This window comes from Lepus europaeus, chromosome 4, assembly GCF_033115175.1.
Source record: "Lepus europaeus isolate LE1 chromosome 4, mLepTim1.pri, whole genome shotgun sequence".
NCBI lineage: Eukaryota > Metazoa > Chordata > Mammalia > Lagomorpha > Leporidae > Lepus > Lepus europaeus.
In genome coordinates, this window is record NC_084830.1 from 100026551 (window position 1) to 100045460 (window position 18910).

The window sequence follows — 18910 nt, forward strand, 5'->3', positions numbered from 1 at the left end:
TGTTTTCTCAGCCTGGAAGCTCTGGTGTCAACGAGGAGAATCTTAGGACTGGCAGGAACGTGGCCCTGTTCAGGCCCTTGCTGAGCCCTGCCTGTCCCAGCCCTGCCCACCTAACAGCAGCTCCATGCGCAGGGGCACAGGCAGAAGCAGACCGAGGTTCAGGCCTTGTGGTGAAGCAGGTTAAGCTGCCACCCGGGTCAGCTGCATCCCACATCTGAATGCCTGATTCAGGTCCCAGCTACTTTGCTTCTGATCCAACTTCCTGCTATGCATCCTGGGAGGCAGCGGGTGATGGCCGAAGATCACGGGCCCCTGCCACCTACACAGGAGACTTGAATGGAGTTTCAGGCTCTCAGCTTTGGCTTGGACTAGCCCTGGCTGTTGGGGAGTAAACCAGAGGATGGAAGATCTCTCCATCTGTCACTCTCCTTTTCAAGTAGATGAGACTAAACATTAAAAAAAAAAAGATGGAGGCCAGAGCTGGCATAGAGCTGGCTGCAGGGGTGTGCAGCCAGTGGTGGTGAGCATGTTCCCCCTGCGCATCCTCCTCCACGCTGGACGGGCAGCAAGAGCAAATCAGAGTTCACCCTGCCGGTGGAGCATCCACTTCAGAAACCTATGTGGTCTCTGCACTTGAAAATGTACGGTCTCGTTTGCCACTGCCTGATTCAACTTCACCCCCGGGCCCCCAGCCACTGGTGACCCTGCCCATCTCAGTGGAGGCGTGTGCCTGTTGCAGGGCCAGGTGCCCGCAGCCCACAGGGTCGCCCACACGCTTGCCTGTGTGTTTCTCCCTGCTTTCCTCTCCCTCCCGGGAGCCCGTGCCAGGCGCAGAGGGGGAGGAGCGTGTTCTCAGACCCCTCTGCTTGGACTCATCTGGGTTCTTCCTCATCCGCCCTCCAGGTTAGAGCAGGGGTCCCTGCACCTCCAGAACGCCGTCTGAACCTGCTTTCCCAGGCCCCCCATCTGGGCAGCTGACAGGGGAGGGGAGGCACTGCCTGCCTGGGCACTGGCCAAGGCCACAGGGCTTTTCTCCAACCCCTCCTTCAGTGGTCGTCTGTGGTGGCCAGAGAACTGCTGTTTTGACGCTTAGTCCGATGACAGGTTAGACTAACAGGAAAGGCCGGCACTGCAGCCCACAGTTGCAGATGCACAGTGCTTCCTTGTATTTGCCTTGTTCTGCCCATTCAGGTTGTGTTCATTCCTGTCTCTTAGTAGACAGCTAAAGAACAGTACTTGCTCTAACAAGAATGGACCAAGAACCACCCACCCTGCTCTCAGAACCTGCCCCTTCTAGCCAGAGCAGCAGGAGTGCAGGCCACAGAGCCTGCGGAGTGGGATTCCTGCCGGGCAGAGCAGGGTGCCCCTGCCCTGTGGGGAGCACACGTCCAGGCAGGGACGGCTGCCCAGAGATGCCAGAAACCTGTGTTCCAAGAGCTGACTCTCCGTTTTGCTTTGTTTATTATTTAGGAGACAGAGACAAAGAGTTCCCATGTGCTGGTTCATTCCCCCAAATGCCTGCAAGGGCTGAATTAAGCCAAAGTTGGGAGCTGGGACCCCAATCCCGGTCTACATGGGTGACAGGAACCCAGCTACTTGAACCATCACCACTGCCTCCTAGGTCCACATTAGCAGGAAGCTGGAGTCAAGAGCCAGAAGGGTAGCAAACCCGGATTACTCCATCCGATGTGGGGTGCAAACGTCTTAACTGCTGGGCCAGACACCTGCCTATTCTGTGTTTAGATTGTGGCAGCTGTTACAAATCTTCTTAAACCCTTGCAACTAAGTAATTATTTTCTTGGACCAGATCCAGTTCCCAGGTTCAGCCCCAGAGCTGGTGGCCACATGAGCTGGTGCAATAAGGTGATCTTGGGACCCCAGGGCTCTCCTGCCTCTCCCATGCTACCCCTTTGCAGAGCCCAGGTCACTGGAGTTAGCTGTGCCAGAGTCCCAGAGCCCCTCTCCACAGCTACAAAATGGCCTCTTTTTTTTTTTAGATCCAAGTTGAAGATGGAAGACATAAAAGAAGTAAACAAGGCCCTGAAGGTATTGGTGTTGGTGTCCCCCCTCAGCGCTGCTTGCAGGTGCTCAGCGCCTACTTGCTCCTCTGTAGTCCCAGCAGCAGGCGGCACTGGCTGTGCTGACAAGTGGCAGGGCCAACACCCAGGCCCCTGGCCTCCTGAGTTCAATTCCTGTGCCATCAGCTGGAGTCCGGAAATGGGCCTGTAGTTGATGGGAACCCTAAGGAAAAAGGTAGCGGAGATCGGTTTTTGTTGTTGTTTTTAAGAGATTGTTCATTCAAGTGAGAAGGGCCAGAGATGGACGGTGCCCGGCAGGGCCCTGAACCGTTACCACTCAGTCTGAGCCTGACTCGGACCAGGTTCCTGCACCATCTGAGGGGGGCAGCACACGTTCCACTTAGGACAGGAGCAGGCTGCTCTGAGGAGGATGGCCCCCGCCCACCTCTCCTGTGCTGGGACTTCCACCCTGGGGCCTTGTAATGCTCTTCCACATACGTGGCCCCTCCAGGACCCTCAGCAGAGACCCTGATGTCTCTTGGGCACCTAACTTGCCAAGTCATGGCAGGTCAGAAGCAGCCAGTTGTCCGCGCCAACAGCAACCCTCCCCTGGGTGTGATTGCGGTGAGCTGCCGGTCTTCATTATCCTCACACAGCCCAGAAGTGTGTGCACAAAGTGACAGCTAAGAGCGCCAGCGAGCAAGGAGAAAAGCCACACAACAGGGCTCTCCGCTGTGAGGACAGATGCCCCGGGCGAGACAATGTCCAGCAGATGCTAGGGGGCCCAGAAGAAGCGCGCGTGCCTTACACAGACCCCTCGGGGCAGTGCCCTGGCTCCCAGCTGCAGGCAGACCCCAGCTGGCTGTGCCTCTCAGAGGCTGTCTCGTCTCCTCCTCTGCAGGGGCACACGTGGCTGAAAGATGACGAAGCCACACACTGTAAGCAGTGCGAGAAGGAGTTCTCCATCGCCCGCAGAAAGGTACGTGGGGGCGGGGTGACAAGAAGTCCTGCCCGGCCCCTTGGCCTCAGCCCTTCCCTTAACTGGCAGACCTCCTGGAGACGGGCATCTAGAATTCTGTGTGCAAATTCTTACCAGGTCAGGCAAAGACCATCCGTGGGGCAGCAGGTCATGAGAAGGTCCCTGGTGCCCTGGGCTGCCCCTTCCTCTGCCTGCCTTCAGGCTCCGGGAATAGGAGGTCCCGGGCCCACCCTGTATTCCAGGCAGCCAGGCTGTGATGCAGGGGAAAGGCAGGGTAAACAGTGAGCCCAGGGTCACTAAAGAGAAGTGGAAGGCCCACCCCACAGCCCACAGCCCTCCTGTTCTCTGTTGAGCCTCAGATTCTTGGCGGTACTTGCTTCCCAAGGCTGCCTGAGGTCACGTTTGTCCCCAGTGCCTGCCGAAGGTTGGGCAGGGCCAGCCAGAGGTGCAGCCCCAGGGGAGAGCAGTCGTCTAAGTGTCTGTGATGTGCCCAGAACCCTGGGGTCCCCCTGGGATGCTGGCGTTACAGCAGGCTCACAGAAAAGGAAAATATAAGAAGGCCACACTGGCAAGGCTTCTGGGGGGGGGGGGGGTGCATGAAAGGGAAGCCGGGTGGGGGGTGAGGGCACATCCCCGGTGCAGACGGCCCGTGACCGCCTCTTCCCCCCTCCCCCAGCACCACTGCCGCAACTGTGGCCACATCTTCTGCAGCACCTGCTCCAGCAACGAGCTGGCCCTGCCCTCCTACCCCAAGCCGGTGCGCGTGTGTGACAGCTGCCACACGCTGCTGCTGCAGCGCTGCTCCTCCACGGCCTCCTGACCTCCCCGCTGGGGAGCGGCGGGAAGACGTCACGCTGGGACTGTCTGTGCTGGGGCCGGAAGAGCACCTCTGGGTTCCAAACCCTTCCAGCTTCCTCAGACATTGCTGGCTTTGGTTCACATGTGACTTACTGAGTTTGCTACTGTCTTTCTCCACTTTTCAAAAGAATTAGCCTACTGTTTTGCAGCAACTGTGCTAGTGCATAATCGGCTTCTCTCCCACCTTTCAGGATGTGCAGTGTTTTATTCAAGGGAGAGGGGGCAGGTCTGTGGGCGTGCCTTCTCAGCCAGAGTCAAGAGGTTTGCCTCTTCACAGCCTTGTGAGTTCCTATCATTGGGCCTGCAATAAAATCAATTATTTTTCACTCTGTTGTATAAAAATTGAACTTACCGTTAGCTCTGCCAGAGCCGCCAATCAGGCTCTTGGAGGTCTGTCACAGGGCCACCCCTCAAGGAGTCCTCAGGATTAAAGGCCCTGGAGGGGAGGGGCAAGCATGGGGAGGCAGCAGTCATAGCTGCAATACTGGGGCCCCTGCCTGAAGACTCAGATGCCAGGTCCAGGCTCCTGGCTTTGACCGGGCCCAGCCCTGATTGGGCCTGCCAGACCCTCAGGAACGACCCCGTCACACAACATGCAAATGCTCCTAAATGTATGATGGCAGGGCCTGAACAAGCCCGCCACAAATTGAAAGTGACATTAAAGAACACATTGAATAGAGCTGCCCTGCCCAGCTTAGTCCACCCTAACATGTTCAAACACATTAAGTGGCATTAGGTGCTCGTGTCATTTTATTGGCTACCAAGTAAAACAATCATGAAACAGCCAGCTTAAATCAGGGACTGCCTGTGTAACTGCGAGTTGACAGATTAGACAGTCATGTTATTTTCAGAGGCAGTACTAAGTGCTGGCTGTGGGCGAGGGACCAGCTGCAAGTCTTCCTCCTCATGCTCACACACACCCCGGGGGTAGGGGTCATGTCCTAGAACTTAGAAGGTAAGCATGAGCAAGCACTGTAATGTTCAGACACAGGCAGGGTCAACCCATCTGCCCAGGACCTCAACCCTTGTCCAGCCTCTGAAATGACACCTTGCTTGGGTGAGCCCTGCCTTTACTCCCACTCTGATGCCTGCTGTCCCAACTCCTCTGCTCACTGGCCCGCCTCTTCCCTGCAGAAAGCTCACCCACAAACATGGCTCGGTATGGTTCTGACACTTCCATTATGATCTCAGCAGATTCCACCTGTGTAGTTTACTAAGTTTTAGGATAGGGAGATAGAGGAGGTTAAGCCCCAGAATTCACCCAGGATACTTTTTAAAAATTTATTTACAAGGCAGAGTCAGAGAGCAAGCAAGGGAGCTTCCATCCACTGGTTCACCCCCTAGATGGCCACAAAAGCTGGGGTTGGGCCAGGCAAAAGCCAGGAGCCTAGAACTCCATCCGGGACTCCTGTGTGGGTAGGAAGGGCCCCAAGCACTTGAGCCATCTTTTGCTGTTTTTCCAGGTGCATTAGCAGGCAGCTGGATCAGAAGTGGAAGTCAGGAAGGCAAGCATCACAGGCAACAGCCTAACCCACTGTGCCATGCTGACCCCTTCCCTACAAGCTAGGCAACCGCACAGCCACCAGGCTTCCAGACTGCATCTGCACAGCTCCAAAGTTGTGTTCCAGGTTGGGAGGTTGTAAACCCTGGCAGTGGAAACGCATGGCAGCAAGCAGCTGCCAAGGGCCCTCCTCCCTCAACCTGGGCAGCTGTTAGCCTCCCACAGGACTCATCCAGTTTACAGACCACCACATGACCCAAAGTTCCTAGTATTAGCTTGTTTTCAGCACACCCAATTTAGGCTCCTCAGCTTGCTGGAAGCCCTTGGGCAAGCCACTCACTGCTGTGCCTGGCATCTATTTAAAGTGCTCAGTGAGGGGCTGGCACTGTGGAGTAGCAGCTGGCGTCCCGAGTCCTGGCTGCTTCACTTCAGATCCAGCTCTCTGCTATAGCCTGGGAAAGCAGATGGCCAAAGTCTTTGGGCCCTTGCACTTGTGTGGGAGACCCAGAAGAAGCTCCTGGCTTTGGATTGGCACAGCTATGGCCGTTGCAGCCAATTGGGGAGTGAACCAGAGGATGGAAGACCTCTCTCTGCCTCTCCTCCTCACTGTTAACTTTCAAGTAAGTAAACTTTAAAAAAAATAAACTGCTCAGTGAAGGTTTCTCTTTCATCATCCCCTGCCCCTTCTCCCAGCCTCCCCTCCACCAAGCAACAAATGGTCAAAGTCAGCAACAAATGTAGGCTGCCTTAGTGTCAAGTAACTTGTAACTTCTACTCAATCCAAAATACACGGTTACCAACTTGGCACCACAACTTCCTGCTCAACCTGTGTTCTGAGTGCTTCTCAAGCTTCCACATAGGCTACGGAGCTGAAGCCAGCGTTGTTTAAATGCAGATTCTGGAACAGTCATTAGGCAGTGCCTCACTGCTAGACACACACATCCCAGAAAGCAGTGCCCGCTCTGCTCTCCATTCCAGCTTCCTGCTGTGTACCCTGCAAGGGTCCCTGCCACCCACAGGGAGACCCAGACTGAGTTCTAGGCTCCTGGCTTTGGCCCAGCCCCGCACTGAGAAATACACCAGCAGATGGGCAATCTCTGTCCTTTCAAACAAAAAAAAATCCAAGGGCTAGATAGAGGTTCTGAGTCCCTGGTGGGAAGCTCCCAGGAGGGGGCGTAGGGCCAATATATGGCACAGGCTTCCGGGGGCCCGACTCACTTTTTCTAAGCCAGATTCACCTAGCTACATTCACTTAGCCTTGGTTCTCTAACAAGGAGAGTTCTTCCACAAAGATGCCCCTAAGCATGAACAGTTAACTGAAGCACACAGGAACCCTCAAGCCTTCAGTAGCTTACCAAGCATTATCGGGAACAGCGCCTCCAAGAGCTTTTCACCTGGGGCCCAAATGAAAGCTAGATTCATTCCAGCTGCAGTATTCCAAGGAGGGCGTATGTGCCTGTCCTCTAGGTGCATGGACAATGCAACTTTTCAGTCTGTCCAACTGCTGACCTTACAAAGGAACAAACTTGAGGGAAACCTGGTGTCACAGGCAGTACCAGCCTCTATCACTGCAGTGCAGATTCCAAGCTCTGCTCCCAGTGCGCAACTTGAGTGGCAGTTGAATGCTTTTTTTTTTTTTTTTTTTTTTTTGACAGGCAGAGTGGATAGTGAGAGAGAGAAAGGTCTTCCTTTTTGCCGTTGGTTCACCCTCCAATGGCCGCTGCGGCCGGCGCATCGTGCTGATCCGAAGCCAGGAGCCAGGTGCTTCTCCTGGTCTCCCATGCGGGTGCAGGGCCCAAGCACTTGGGCCATCCTCCACTGCCTTCCCGGGCCACAGCAGAGAGCTGGCCTGGAAGAGGGGCAACAGGGATAGAATCCGGCGCCCCAACCGGGACTAGAATCCGGTGAGCCGGTGCCGCCAGGTGGAGGATTAGCCTGTTAAGCCACGGCACTGGCCAGTTGAATGAATTCTTAAAAGCAACTTGGCCAGGGTGTCACTGGAGTCCCACCTAATAGGACTGCTACCTCAACAACGGCTTAAAACTAGTCACACTGGCTGGACAAAGTTCTTCTACCTAAGGAGGTTTACAGGGAATGGACTTCTGTTCAAATAGACACAAGCTCAAAATCCCCAATTTTAAAACACAGTTAAGTTCCTAGCAGACTGCCCCCAAGTACAGAGGGGGGAAAGAACAGCCCTCAGTTAACCCGTCCTCTGGCACTTCTCTCAGCCATGCCGGAGGGCCTCGTAGACATGCAGACCATGCAGTGAGGGCACCGCACCAATCCCTCTGCTTTGTGCAAGTACTAATTTATTAGCAAGTGCTCATCACAGGCAGGCAGACATAGCCCTTCCACAAGGGCCCCAAAGCCAGTTTACCTGTAGTTGCACTGGAGGGAAGAGAAGTCTGGAGACATCTATAACAGCCTCCATTGCAGAACCTCTGCCACAGCCAGAGTCCTGGACCCACGCATGCCCCAGGCAGAACCAGAGCACCAAGAAACAGTCCACTGAAGCTAAGTGCAGTTTTTAAAAGGAAGATTTATTTTTGACAAGTTTCACTTAGCGCAATACACCTAAAAGGAAATCACAATACAATGAAAGATTTAAATCAAGGCCTCAGAATTTCATACAAACACCAAGAACCAAGACCAAAATCCTAAAGTATTGGTATTGCGTCTCAAATTTCCCCGTTAACTTAGAAAAAAAAGCTTAAACTTACGTGCCTTACAGGTTATTAAATGAAACTAGAATTAACAAACATGCCAAATGTTTCACTTTTAATTGTAGACACAGCCCCTATTGTTTTACAAAAAAGCATGTCTTTCAACATGCACCCAAACAGTGTTTGATGTAATGTGGTATAAGAGCAACATTTAACATAATTCAACTGCTTTAACCTAAATACACTTACTGTTTAAGTACATCCTACAATATAACTAACTTGAGAAAAGCTGAAAATTGTTTAACAGTTATATAGTTAACTTTGCCGCTGTTACATCCCAGATGACGCACGTCCAAAAATACTGCACCTTATGCTGACAATCTTGATTCCCACTTATAAAGTAAGCATAAATCACAAGCTCATATGGCGGAAACTGTTAAACCAAAGTTGTATTTTTTTCCGTTAAAAAAGTTGACCAAGAGTCAGTGATGAGGACCAATTACATTCCCCATCCCCCACTCATACTGGACATGCCAGTCATCCCTCCCATTCCGTTCACGCCCACTGACGCACGGCTTCCACTACTGTAGTAGCTGCTGCTCACTGCTCCTTGGCTACCTGTAGAGAGAGCAAGTTGACAAGTTAGGAGCAGTGTCAGTTCATCAGTCAAATAAAATATTGCATTCCAAGAAAAAGTTTAAAAGGTATACGAGTGCAAATGGCTGCTGTCCAAGTAGGGGAATCCCGACTCCAAACAAGTCTCAATTAACCCCTTTTCTCTGCAGTACCAACTTGCCAGATTCTTGTGCTACCATTTAAACGGATTCTTCAGGATCAACATAGAGAATTAAGTTTAAAGGAAAACTAGTGTTTTTCAAAAATTGCAAAATTACTTCATGTTTTTAAAGCTAAACAAGGCATTTTAAAAAAAATTTTACCATAAGCATTCACAAGGCGTCCATTGAATGGTATTATGAATTGGGAGCACGGGGGAAGTCTCTTGCTTTTCCTATTCATGGTGGGCAGGAAGTGAGACAACAAAGTTGGACTAAAAAGCAACTCACTGTGCCCAAAATGGCAGCCTCCATGGAGTGAAGTCAGAGCCATTGACTGCTATGGAAGGTGGTATTACAACATTATCAGTATTTGCTATTGGGAATTTATATTTTTTGAGAAAATATTTACCTATGCAATGTTTGATTGAAAATCACTGGAGTTTTCCTGTAAAACTTGGTCTGCAAAAGGATTTTGTAGGGTAAGACTATAATACCAAAATCACCATTCTTTAGACCAAATTGAAAAATAATAATTAATAAAACCAATCCCTAGGTTAACTGACTAGTAAATACGGTCCTGAACCCAACCACCATTCTATTCTTTAAAAGTCTCCCTCCATCAAAAATTGCTTTAATGCTAACCAAAAGACAGAAAAAGTCAACTACTTTATTTCATGTTTCAATAAATGGAGGCAGATGTTGTTCTGGCTCGACAGTATTCCGCAGTTGCAATGACTAGTGTTTACTTCACAGTACACTTCCCCCTCCCAATGATTGCTTCTGAAAATTAAGCTATTATGAAGTTACATTAGGATAAAGCACAGATTTATAATGCCCTAATTTCACCAAAAAAGGAGCCTGCACATTCCCAACTAAAGAAACCTGACTTATTCTAAGTATATAAAAAAACGGGCTTACCATATCCACTCATGCTGCTCTGGCCACCATAGCCCCCTCCGTAACCTCCACTCAGCTGCTGGCTGGCTGGGCCACCGTAACTGGACTGGTTCGCTGTTTAAGTTAAGAGAATATTAGAACCTTGTTCCTTGCGTAAGGTGGTACCTGGTGGTACCGGGCTTGTCATTCTACATCTAAGACTTTGCAGTCTTGATCTTATGTTACTCTAACCCTCTGCTGCTTCCTTCTGCCTATTGCCTATATATACCCAGACTATCCTTCAATTTAGCATGAGCTAGTCAAATATTTATAACCACATGAGTAACACAATATACATCAGCAGGACTAAATTCACAATTCCATAAGTAGAGGCAGTTTCTGACAATTTTATGAAAACTTTTGGACTGGATTTAGCAGGGTTTCCCCCTTAGTTTTACTAAGGACATCAATATGCGTGTTAGCACTGAACACCTAATTATGCTCAACAAATTAACTCATTTTAATGTTTTGACCATGTATTTATTTTAAACTTTATACTCAGATTAAAATATTTAGTTTCATTATACAGTGCCCTCCCCCCAGACAATACTTAAATCTATTTTGAAATTTCTAGCCTAAGCAATGTTAATTAATTCACAAGTATTTAAGCAGTTAGTTATTAAGCCAAACACAACATTTATTCAAATCAAGGAACTGTTTTCTTGGCTAACTTACATTGTTAAGCAAACTTAATCATGCTAAACTCATCATTAAATATAGATTAACTTAACTTATAATTGCCTTATACAGATATAAATGTTTTGGTTTTTAAAAAAACTAACGATATTTACACAAGCCCATGCCTCCCATCATTTGGCTACCATAAGCACCACCGCTTGCTCCTGCTGTAGAATTCAAGAAGAGTTCTACATATCTGTGTTCTGAAATGAGAGAAAAGGCATACAAGGTTAGCTTTAAAAAAAGACACTAAAGTGATATTTACACAAACCCATGCCTCCTAGCATTTGGCTACCGTATGCACCACCGCTTGCTCCTGCTGTAGAATTCAAGAAGAGCTCTACATATCTGTGTTCTGAAATGAGAAAACAAAGTTTGAAAACATTTGTTGGTGAAAGAAAACAAAGTAAGCACTTTAAAGTTCTTAAAACAAGTGTACCTGTGAACTTCCAAATACTCGGGTAAAAACCTATAGCTATCTCTCTTGGGTAATTTACCTGAACTAATTCAAGTTTCAAAACCTAGCCTTTACACATTCATCTAAATGGTCTATTATGCAAATACCCTTTAAACAGCCATTAAGAATTACCCATTACATTTCTCATACATTCCTACTGTTTGTCACACAACCACCAAATGCTTGAAGCCCCCAAATGCTTGAAACACACTTACGCATATTTGCTTTGTCTTTTGACATAGCTGCCACAGCATCTTCATGAGTTGCAAACTCAACATCTGCTTCACCGGTTACTCTGCCATCGGGACCAATTTCAATGTGTACTCTCACAGGGTTGAGGGGTGAGAAAAACTAAAACACAAGGTATTTCAAAGAATCAAATCAGTTTTCTAATATTACAAAAAACTTGAAGTTTAGAATACAGTGTGGCCTCATCAGTCACCCATTTTCCCTGCCAACAGTGAACACTTCACCTGAGTCCAACTCACACTTACATTATAAATGTCATTCTCAGTGGCTCTGTAAGGCAATCCTCGCATGTGTACACAGTGCCCTGTTGTGCTCTGGAAAGTGGAGCCACCATCCCCATATCTGTGATCAGACATTCCTGAAAAACAGTAATTGAGGTCTAGATGGACAAGAGTGTAAATATCCCACAGCTTAGAAATTCAATTCTTACCTTACCTCTTCCAAATCTATCTGACCCAAATCCATAGCCATCATTATAGCCATTATAATCATCATATCCTCCATAGCCTGAAGGACAAAAAGGAAAAAAAAAGCACCATCAGTTAAATGAGAACGCTCAAATACAGAACAGATCAGCGGCCCCTCACAAAACCTCTCATACCTCCACCATAGGCACCACGCCTCATCCTCTCAAAGCCAGCTCCTCTGCCAATGCTGTTATACCCTCTGCCAGCCCCAGGTCTGTCATAGGGACCTGGCCGCTGCATGGCCATAAGCTTTCGTGGTGGATCATAGTGAGTTCTAACTTCAGCTCGACTGCTCTTAAAGATTTCGATATACCTAAAGCATTGTTCATGGGAGAGGGGAAGGGGAGAAGAAAACATTAGTTCATTTCATACAGGTATTCAGTTATACAAAAAAAAAAAAAAAAAAACAGTCTAATCTAGTCATAGCCATGATACTGACTAGTATTTAAAGCCAGATTTCTTATATTTGCATAGGCAATGACCAGAAATTCACTCATAAATTATTTAATATAAATTTTAAAGAAAAAAAAAACCACTCCTCCGAGGCAGAGCCCAACCTTAAGGGTAGAGGAGTACTGGATTAAAATGTTTTTGGAGGGAAAGAATTCCACTCAACTTTCAACATTTCAAGTCTCACATCCATTGGCAGCATGTATAGCAAGTGGGCTAAAAAGCCAGCCTCCACCAACAGTCTAGCCCACACTACACATTTCCTTTTGCCAATCATTACCCCAGCCTATGCTTTTAGTAAGAATCAGCATAGGTAAGCGCATGCTTCAATGAAAAATAGTCACAAGCAAAGAGAATAAAACCTTTTGTGACAATTTCTTGAAAGCTATGCTTATTAATATGTATGCAGAATATTTATACAGCAAGAAAAAGTTTGTTGCATTTCAACTTTAAAAACAAGATCAGAAATTATCACATTTTCTTATGGTAATATTAATTTACTAGATGGGTGTTATTACAGCTAAAGCCAGGTTTGCATTAATTTTTTAAAGCCATAGTCTCTCAACTCCATTGAGTGGGGCTAAGTTACAAAATTATAAATCAGACCAAATTTACTGGGGACAATTTTAAAACCTAAAATTGAGTTTTAGTGCAATATGGGACACTGATGTAGGACGTTGAAAATTGTGGCAAAAATCAATTCATTGGGACTAGGAAATAGATTAATTTCCTCATTTTAAGCAGAGAGAATATGGATTTAATTGTTTACCATAAGAAAAGTGACATATCCAACCAACCATCCATCCCCACCTGTGCCCTATTCTTTCCTTGTGTTTCTTTAGAGCCTTTTCAGCTATTTCCTGTGAAGCAAACTGCACGAAGGCCTCCCCCGTACTCCTCCCCTGGAAGTCCACCGGCAATGTTATCCCATTTGGCACGATTTCCAACCCTTCAACCCAAGGACAAATAACCCCAGTAGGGGGGCAATATTAACATCACAAGCCCAGAAATGATTTCTTCTTATAGCTTTAAATAAACCAGAATTTTAACTTTAGGTGAATGGTATGCTTTCAACAAGTACTCTTTAAATATGCATTGCAATAATATGAAGTTCCATCATTACAAAGTATAACGCAATTCTTAACACACCCCATGGCACAATATGTTAAAAAAAAACTTGAACACAGGATGCATTAAGAATTCAACAGTTAAAAACTATGCAATTCAATGTTGAGAATTATACAATAACTTAATAAACTTAAGCATTAAACAGTTTTACTAAATTCAAGACACACCTTTTACCTCATTTTATATTTCAAAGTTTTAAGTTATTATTGGAACTTCAAGTTTAAAAACTACACATTTAAACATTTCATATAAAAATGGAAGCATTACTTAAGTCATGTAATGGACAAACATTCAATCTAAACTTTCAACAGAACAACTGATCTACACAGCACAATCATGCACTCTTATAATCTAACAGTAGTATGATTCACTTCTGGAAAATCCGTCTATGAAAAATCCTTTCCGTGGATACATTCCCAAGCTTACAAAAAGGGCTTAAAGCACTTTCCTAGAAGATATGAAATTATGTTCATATTTAACGTTGACAGATAGCATTCAATTCTCACCAATTTAGATAAAACAAAACAGACTTGATTCAAAAAGTTCTCACAATATTAGGACTTGATACATTCTAATAATCAAAATTTCAATACATACTAAACCATGAAAGGATTTCTTATTAAAAATCAGTTTACCACATCAATATTAATGGTATTTAAAATATATGATCTAACATTCTATCAAACATGCAATCTTAACCAGGTCTTCAGCATAAAAACATTCAAATACTTTAGGCCCAAAACAATTCCAAAACGCTTTCTGTATTTCAGATATTGAGACTAAAGTTTTCAATCTACTCTCACATTTGAATGACACTATTTGTGACAGGCTGGCTGAACAAAGTTGCTTCCTAATAATCTTGTATATAGATCAGACCATCAGACCGTAAGAAATGTTTGTGGTCCCATGATTGAAGTTAAGTGTCTCTTACAGAGACTGCTATAAATTATTATCTAGCTCAAACTAATCTAATGTTAAGGGATCTTACCTTTCATTTGAAGTACTTTGCTGAACAGCAATCTGAGGAATAGGTAGGCTGTTGAGGACAATCCTCAAAGATCTACTCTGAACTACAACTACAGGAAAACTCATACAAGTTAACATTTTGGAAGTATTTAATCTCCACCTTTAAGATGGGCTTAAATTATTTGAAGGTCTCCAGGAAGAAAACAGTAATTCATCAGCATATACTTACAACTTATTTCATTACCTAAGCTACTCAACTTTAATGTCTATTAAATCATGTTGCCAGAAGCTAGCCAAAACTCACTGCTCAGCAACAAACAGGACTACATACCTGAGAAGAACTGAACAATTTCTTCCTTGCTACATCCAAAGGGGAGTCCTCTAAGCCGTACAAAGCCATCATTGGCCGTGTCAGGACTATTTGGACCAGTATGCTTCAACACCCAATCCATTTCAACGTTGTTTGACTTGAATACTGAAAGAGGTGCTTAGAATTAGTCAATTTTGGAAAGTCAGAACACATTCCAGACTTCCTGGGTGTTTAGATAAGCTAGGAAGAGCTGCCATAAACTCCCTTAGAAGACCATTTCCATGCGGTCAAATACCTAAAATTCAGAACAGGGTAAGACTTCCAAGTTTAACGTTGTATTTACTGTTACTAGGGCAACATAAATCAAACCTTCAACATATCTGTGTCCCATAGTTTCTCTGTCTTTTTTCAGGGCCAATTTGACTTCATCTTCTGATTCAAGTTCAACAAAAGCCTCGCCACTCGGTCTGCCTTCTCTGGTGTAGATGAAACGAATACCTTGAGCCCCATTTTGAATTTTGCAGTCTGGAAAGAAAACAACCGTTAATACAGAATTTAAAACCTACAACCACCTCTGGGAGATAGAAATGAAATTCCTATTCATGTCACCACTAAAAAGTCAATCAGCTGCAAATCACAATGACCAAGACATTACCAACGTCTAGAGCTCTCTCCTCAGTGTTTAAACTGTGATCCTCTCACAATCAACCAAACTCTAAGTGATATAGTGCAATCCATCACATAAACCCAAACCAAAGCACTTTCTCAATTCCATGTCTCTTAAGTGCTTGCTACTCATAACTGGCAAATCCTTTCAAAGGTCTCAAAATGTTTCAAGAATGAACTTCGATTTTACCGCACTTTGTGAACACATCACAGTTTTGGTTTGGGACATCTGTTGTTTGTACCACATCAGCAACGACATGACAATTTCTCATTATCCAATACTCACCCGGAAAGGGCTCAATGTTATCAACTTAAAATGATCCAAGTTGAACAGCTGAACCCAAACCCAGCCTTGCCCCCTGCACGGTGGCTTCCAGCGAACTTGCTTCTTGTTTTACAGGTCGATTTCCGCAATCAACACTGAATCCAGACAGTCAATACTACAAGTCTTTCCAAAAATGTCAAGTTTCTTCCAAACATAACTTTATCAGCCTAATCTTACACTAATAACGGGAACAAGGACATTCTGGCATTAAATATTCAAGCGACACACGCAAACAAACAAGCTACAGCGGCAAACAAACTTCCTGGGCGTCAGTACCCTCCACTGCCACGTGCGCTACATCAAAAACTAGATGAACAATAACTCTCTGATTACCAAATTTTGATTAGGATCATTGAAATTAAAGAAGTGGATTCTCAAACTTTCCGAGGCAGAACACGCCTTCCCAAAGAAACACCCAAATCGGAAAACCAATAGTTAAAACGCTGCAAATTACTATTTTCCCAGATACTAGCTTGCAATTTCCTCCAGGCTACAAGGGGGCGGGGGGTTGGACTCATCGCTCTCAGCTCATCCTTTCGCGAATGGCATCGCTAGCAGAAGGCTGGTACGTGAACGTGGACATAAAGGAAACAAAAATGCACCCGGGTGGCCTCGCCCCCGAAGGGGCCAGGACCGCAGGCGGGGCTTCCGTCATTTCCATTGCGTAACCGCGGCCGGCTGGGCCCGCGCCGCACCGGAGCGAACGGCTGCGGCGCCGGCTCGGCCCGCTAGGGGGCGTCACGGCCCCGCCAGTCCCGACGGCCAACTCCCGCTTCGCGCGTCTCACTCACCAGAAAAAAACCGCTGCACTTCATCGGCAGAACAAGACCAAGGCAAGCCCCGGACCTTCACCACGAATCCCTCTCCGCCCTCGGTGCCCAACATCATCGTCTCCTCGCGAATCCCGGCGTCCAAGCAGCCTGCAGGGTGGGATGAGGGCCAATCAGACCCGAAACCTCAGCATCCAGCGGCTCTGCGCCTCCAGGCGCCCCGCACAAGCAGCGGGGCCCGTAGGGACCACGCCGCACCCCGCGTCCTGCGATGCGCACCAGGCCCCAAGCCGAGGGGCCCTGGCGCAGAGCCAGCCTGAGACGAGGAAATGGCGGCGGCCGCTTCCGCTCCGCCTCCTCCGACATCTCACACAATAGAGTCGGTGAGGCCCGCAGGCCTCGGCGCCGCTGCCCTCAGTCAGCCGCCGGCTCCTGGTCCCCAGCGGCAGCACGAGGCTGACCAAGGGTCCCGAGGCTCCTCTGGAGGCCTGGGGACAAGCAATCCTCGCAAAAATGGCATCCTCGGGGGTCGCGAGACGGCAAACAAGAGACCCGCACTCACCAAGATACACGACCTCGGCGTGGCTGAGAAGAAATGGCCAGCAGGCGCCTGCGCAACCTAAATAAGGCCTTTGGAGCACGTTCTGCGCGTGCGCAGCGTGAGCCCGCACCGCCCCTTTGCGTCACAGCGCCCTCAGGCGCATGCGTGACTCCATGAGCGGGCCCTCCTCCCGCCGACCAATTATTACACGCATGCGTTTTGAGCTCGAGGTCCCCTCCCTAATCCCGTCGGGCTTTTCCTGCGCCTGCGCTTTCCCGCAAATATTGAACTTGGAGCCGCAGCGGTTTCTAATTTATCTTTGTGCGCATGCGTCTCCCTTCAAACGGTTCTCTAGCCTACCCGCCGGAGTGGGGGAGGGGAATGGCGGCGGCGATTAGGGCCCAATCGGGGCCGTGTGGTACTCCCAGGCTCCATCCTTAGCCCAGGCTTGTGCCCACGCTCGGGTTTGACTTGAAGGACGAGCGCGGCTTTCCTTTCACCTGGGGCCGGCGGGAGCTGCATTTGTCCCGCAGGCCCGGCCTCGCCGCGGCACCTGGGGCCGCCCGAGGCCCGTGTACCTCCACCTCCCCTTACCTGCTGCCTTGGGTCCCCGTGCCCAGCTCTCAGTCCCGTACCCGGCTTTGGCCTAACGAACTCGCCCTTTGCGACCCCCTGCTCTGCCCGGGGTCGGCGGACCCTGACCGCGGGCCTCCGCACGCACGAGAGATCGCGCTGCCGCGCCTCGTGGGCGCAGGCTGCTAGCCGGTGCGTGCCGGACCCTGCGCACCGGCCACTCGGTTGCGCGCTCCGCTGGCTCCTCCCGAGGCGTCCCCGGGGCCACCCCGTGTGTGCGTGTGGCGCGATGCCCGTAGCCTCTCGCAAGGCTCCCACGTCTAAGCTGGCCGCCCTCCCCATCCCACACCCGGTGCACACAGGCAATGACAAGTTGGTAGTCAGGCAGCGTTGGACAGGTGCAGAGCAGCTAGGACAGGCTTCGGATGCCACCACGGTAAGACGAAAGCGCAGCATCGCCAACCTCCAGGTTGCAATGGTGTGGAGGCTGAATCCTGTCTTTTAAGATAAAATAGGAGCGCAGAGGCCGGCAGAGCCAGATTGGGAAAGGCCACTTGAGCGTTGCAAAGGGGTTAACTCCAGAGTGCTGTGTAAAACACGTGTGGGGTACACGGTGCTGCATGTCCCCACTGCCCAGTGAACTAAAGGACTGGTAGGGACTTAAGCCAGATCAAGACTCCCCCGGTCTTGCAACCGAGAAGTCTGACTCTGGGTGATTGAAAAGCCAGGACAGGATCAAGACACCTCCCCTCCCCCAGTCCCTGGGTGGGTTGCCGCCTTTGAGAGCGCAGGTATTTTTGGATGATTTAACGCTGGTGTCTGATTTCATTATCTCGAGGGGGGAGGGGTCACTTTTTTTTTAATCGTCTTTTTGCTTTTTAACAACATGGCCAAATTCTCAAAGATGTTTCTTTTTCCTAAAGTTTTCAGAAATTGTCTTCCATAATAAGAGTAAATGTGATGTGTAATAATCCTAGAAAGAGCAGATTATTTCCTTAGGATATATTTCTAGAGTTAAGAATCACTCAATGAGAGGACCTGAATATTTTCAGGCTATTAATAATAAAAGGTTACGGCCCTTAATCCTCTCTGTGGTGTGTGAAGAGTTTCCACAGCCCTCATTCTGCTGGCAGCAAAAATTACCTGTAATCTTTGCTCATTTAATACTGAGAAAAGCCATATCTGATTTGCAGCTGATTACTAGTGACAAAAAATAAATTCCATACATTTATAGCCAATTCTCATATAAGCTGAATTATATATGAAAAACTGTCTTACATAAAAAAATTGATCTCTTTCTTCTGTAACACTTTGATCTTGGTGTACTTAAGAAGAACCCTTTTTTAAGGCTGTTAACACTTGGCCATAGTTGCCCCAAATGTTTTTCCTAGGTTGCTTGCCTTCTAATTGTTATTATTTGCATGCTTTCTAGTGTTTGGACATGCAGAAATGTTGGTGATGTCAAAGCTGTGGATATGTTTGTTTCAGATTTGTCAGTTTTTTAAAAAAAAAATTATTTTTATTTATTTGAGAGAGGAGAGGCAGAGAGAGAGAAAAAGAGAAGTCTTCCATCTGTTGGTTCACTCCCTAGACGGC

The 18910-nt window shown here is 47.7% G+C and overlaps 2 protein-coding genes across 8 annotated transcripts in view; one reads left to right on the forward strand and one right to left on the reverse strand.

Annotated features, from left to right (window-relative positions):
* The window catches only part of RUFY1 (RUN and FYVE domain containing 1), a 56262-nt gene extending 52080 nt beyond the window's left edge, over nucleotides 1-4182 (forward strand). Inside the window, exons 16-18 of the mRNA XM_062188547.1 lie at nucleotides 1998-2046; nucleotides 2920-2997; nucleotides 3674-4182. Coding sequence (XP_062044531.1) covers nucleotides 1998-2046; nucleotides 2920-2997; nucleotides 3674-3817 — 271 coding nt within the window. The 3' untranslated portion in view covers nucleotides 3818-4182. The remainder of the gene's footprint in view (nucleotides 1-1997; nucleotides 2047-2919; nucleotides 2998-3673) is intronic.
* A 3696-nt stretch (nucleotides 4183-7878) lies between these two features.
* HNRNPH1 (heterogeneous nuclear ribonucleoprotein H1) lies at nucleotides 7879-16856 on the reverse strand. Of its 7 annotated transcripts, none has more exons than XM_062188552.1 (14): nucleotides 16763-16856; nucleotides 16222-16350; nucleotides 14809-14964; nucleotides 14461-14604; nucleotides 12846-12984; nucleotides 11720-11898; nucleotides 11554-11625; nucleotides 11364-11497; nucleotides 11085-11220; nucleotides 10708-10767; nucleotides 10556-10615; nucleotides 9717-9809; nucleotides 9208-9257; nucleotides 8552-8640 (listed from the first exon to the last, which is right to left on the reverse strand). In XM_062188552.1, the coding sequence occupies exons 2-13, from the start codon at nucleotides 16316-16318 to the stop codon at nucleotides 9208-9210; spliced, it is 1320 nt and encodes a 439-aa protein (XP_062044536.1). In that variant the 5' UTR covers nucleotides 16319-16350; nucleotides 16763-16856; the 3' UTR covers nucleotides 8552-8640. The 7 variants fall into 7 exon arrangements, with proteins under 7 accessions (XP_062044533.1, XP_062044532.1, XP_062044534.1 ...); XM_062188551.1 differs by having other exon boundaries at nucleotides 10526-10615; nucleotides 16763-16855; XM_062188549.1 differs by lacking the exon at nucleotides 9208-9257 and having other exon boundaries at nucleotides 7879-8640.
* Nucleotides 16857-18910: the final 2054 nt, after the last annotated feature.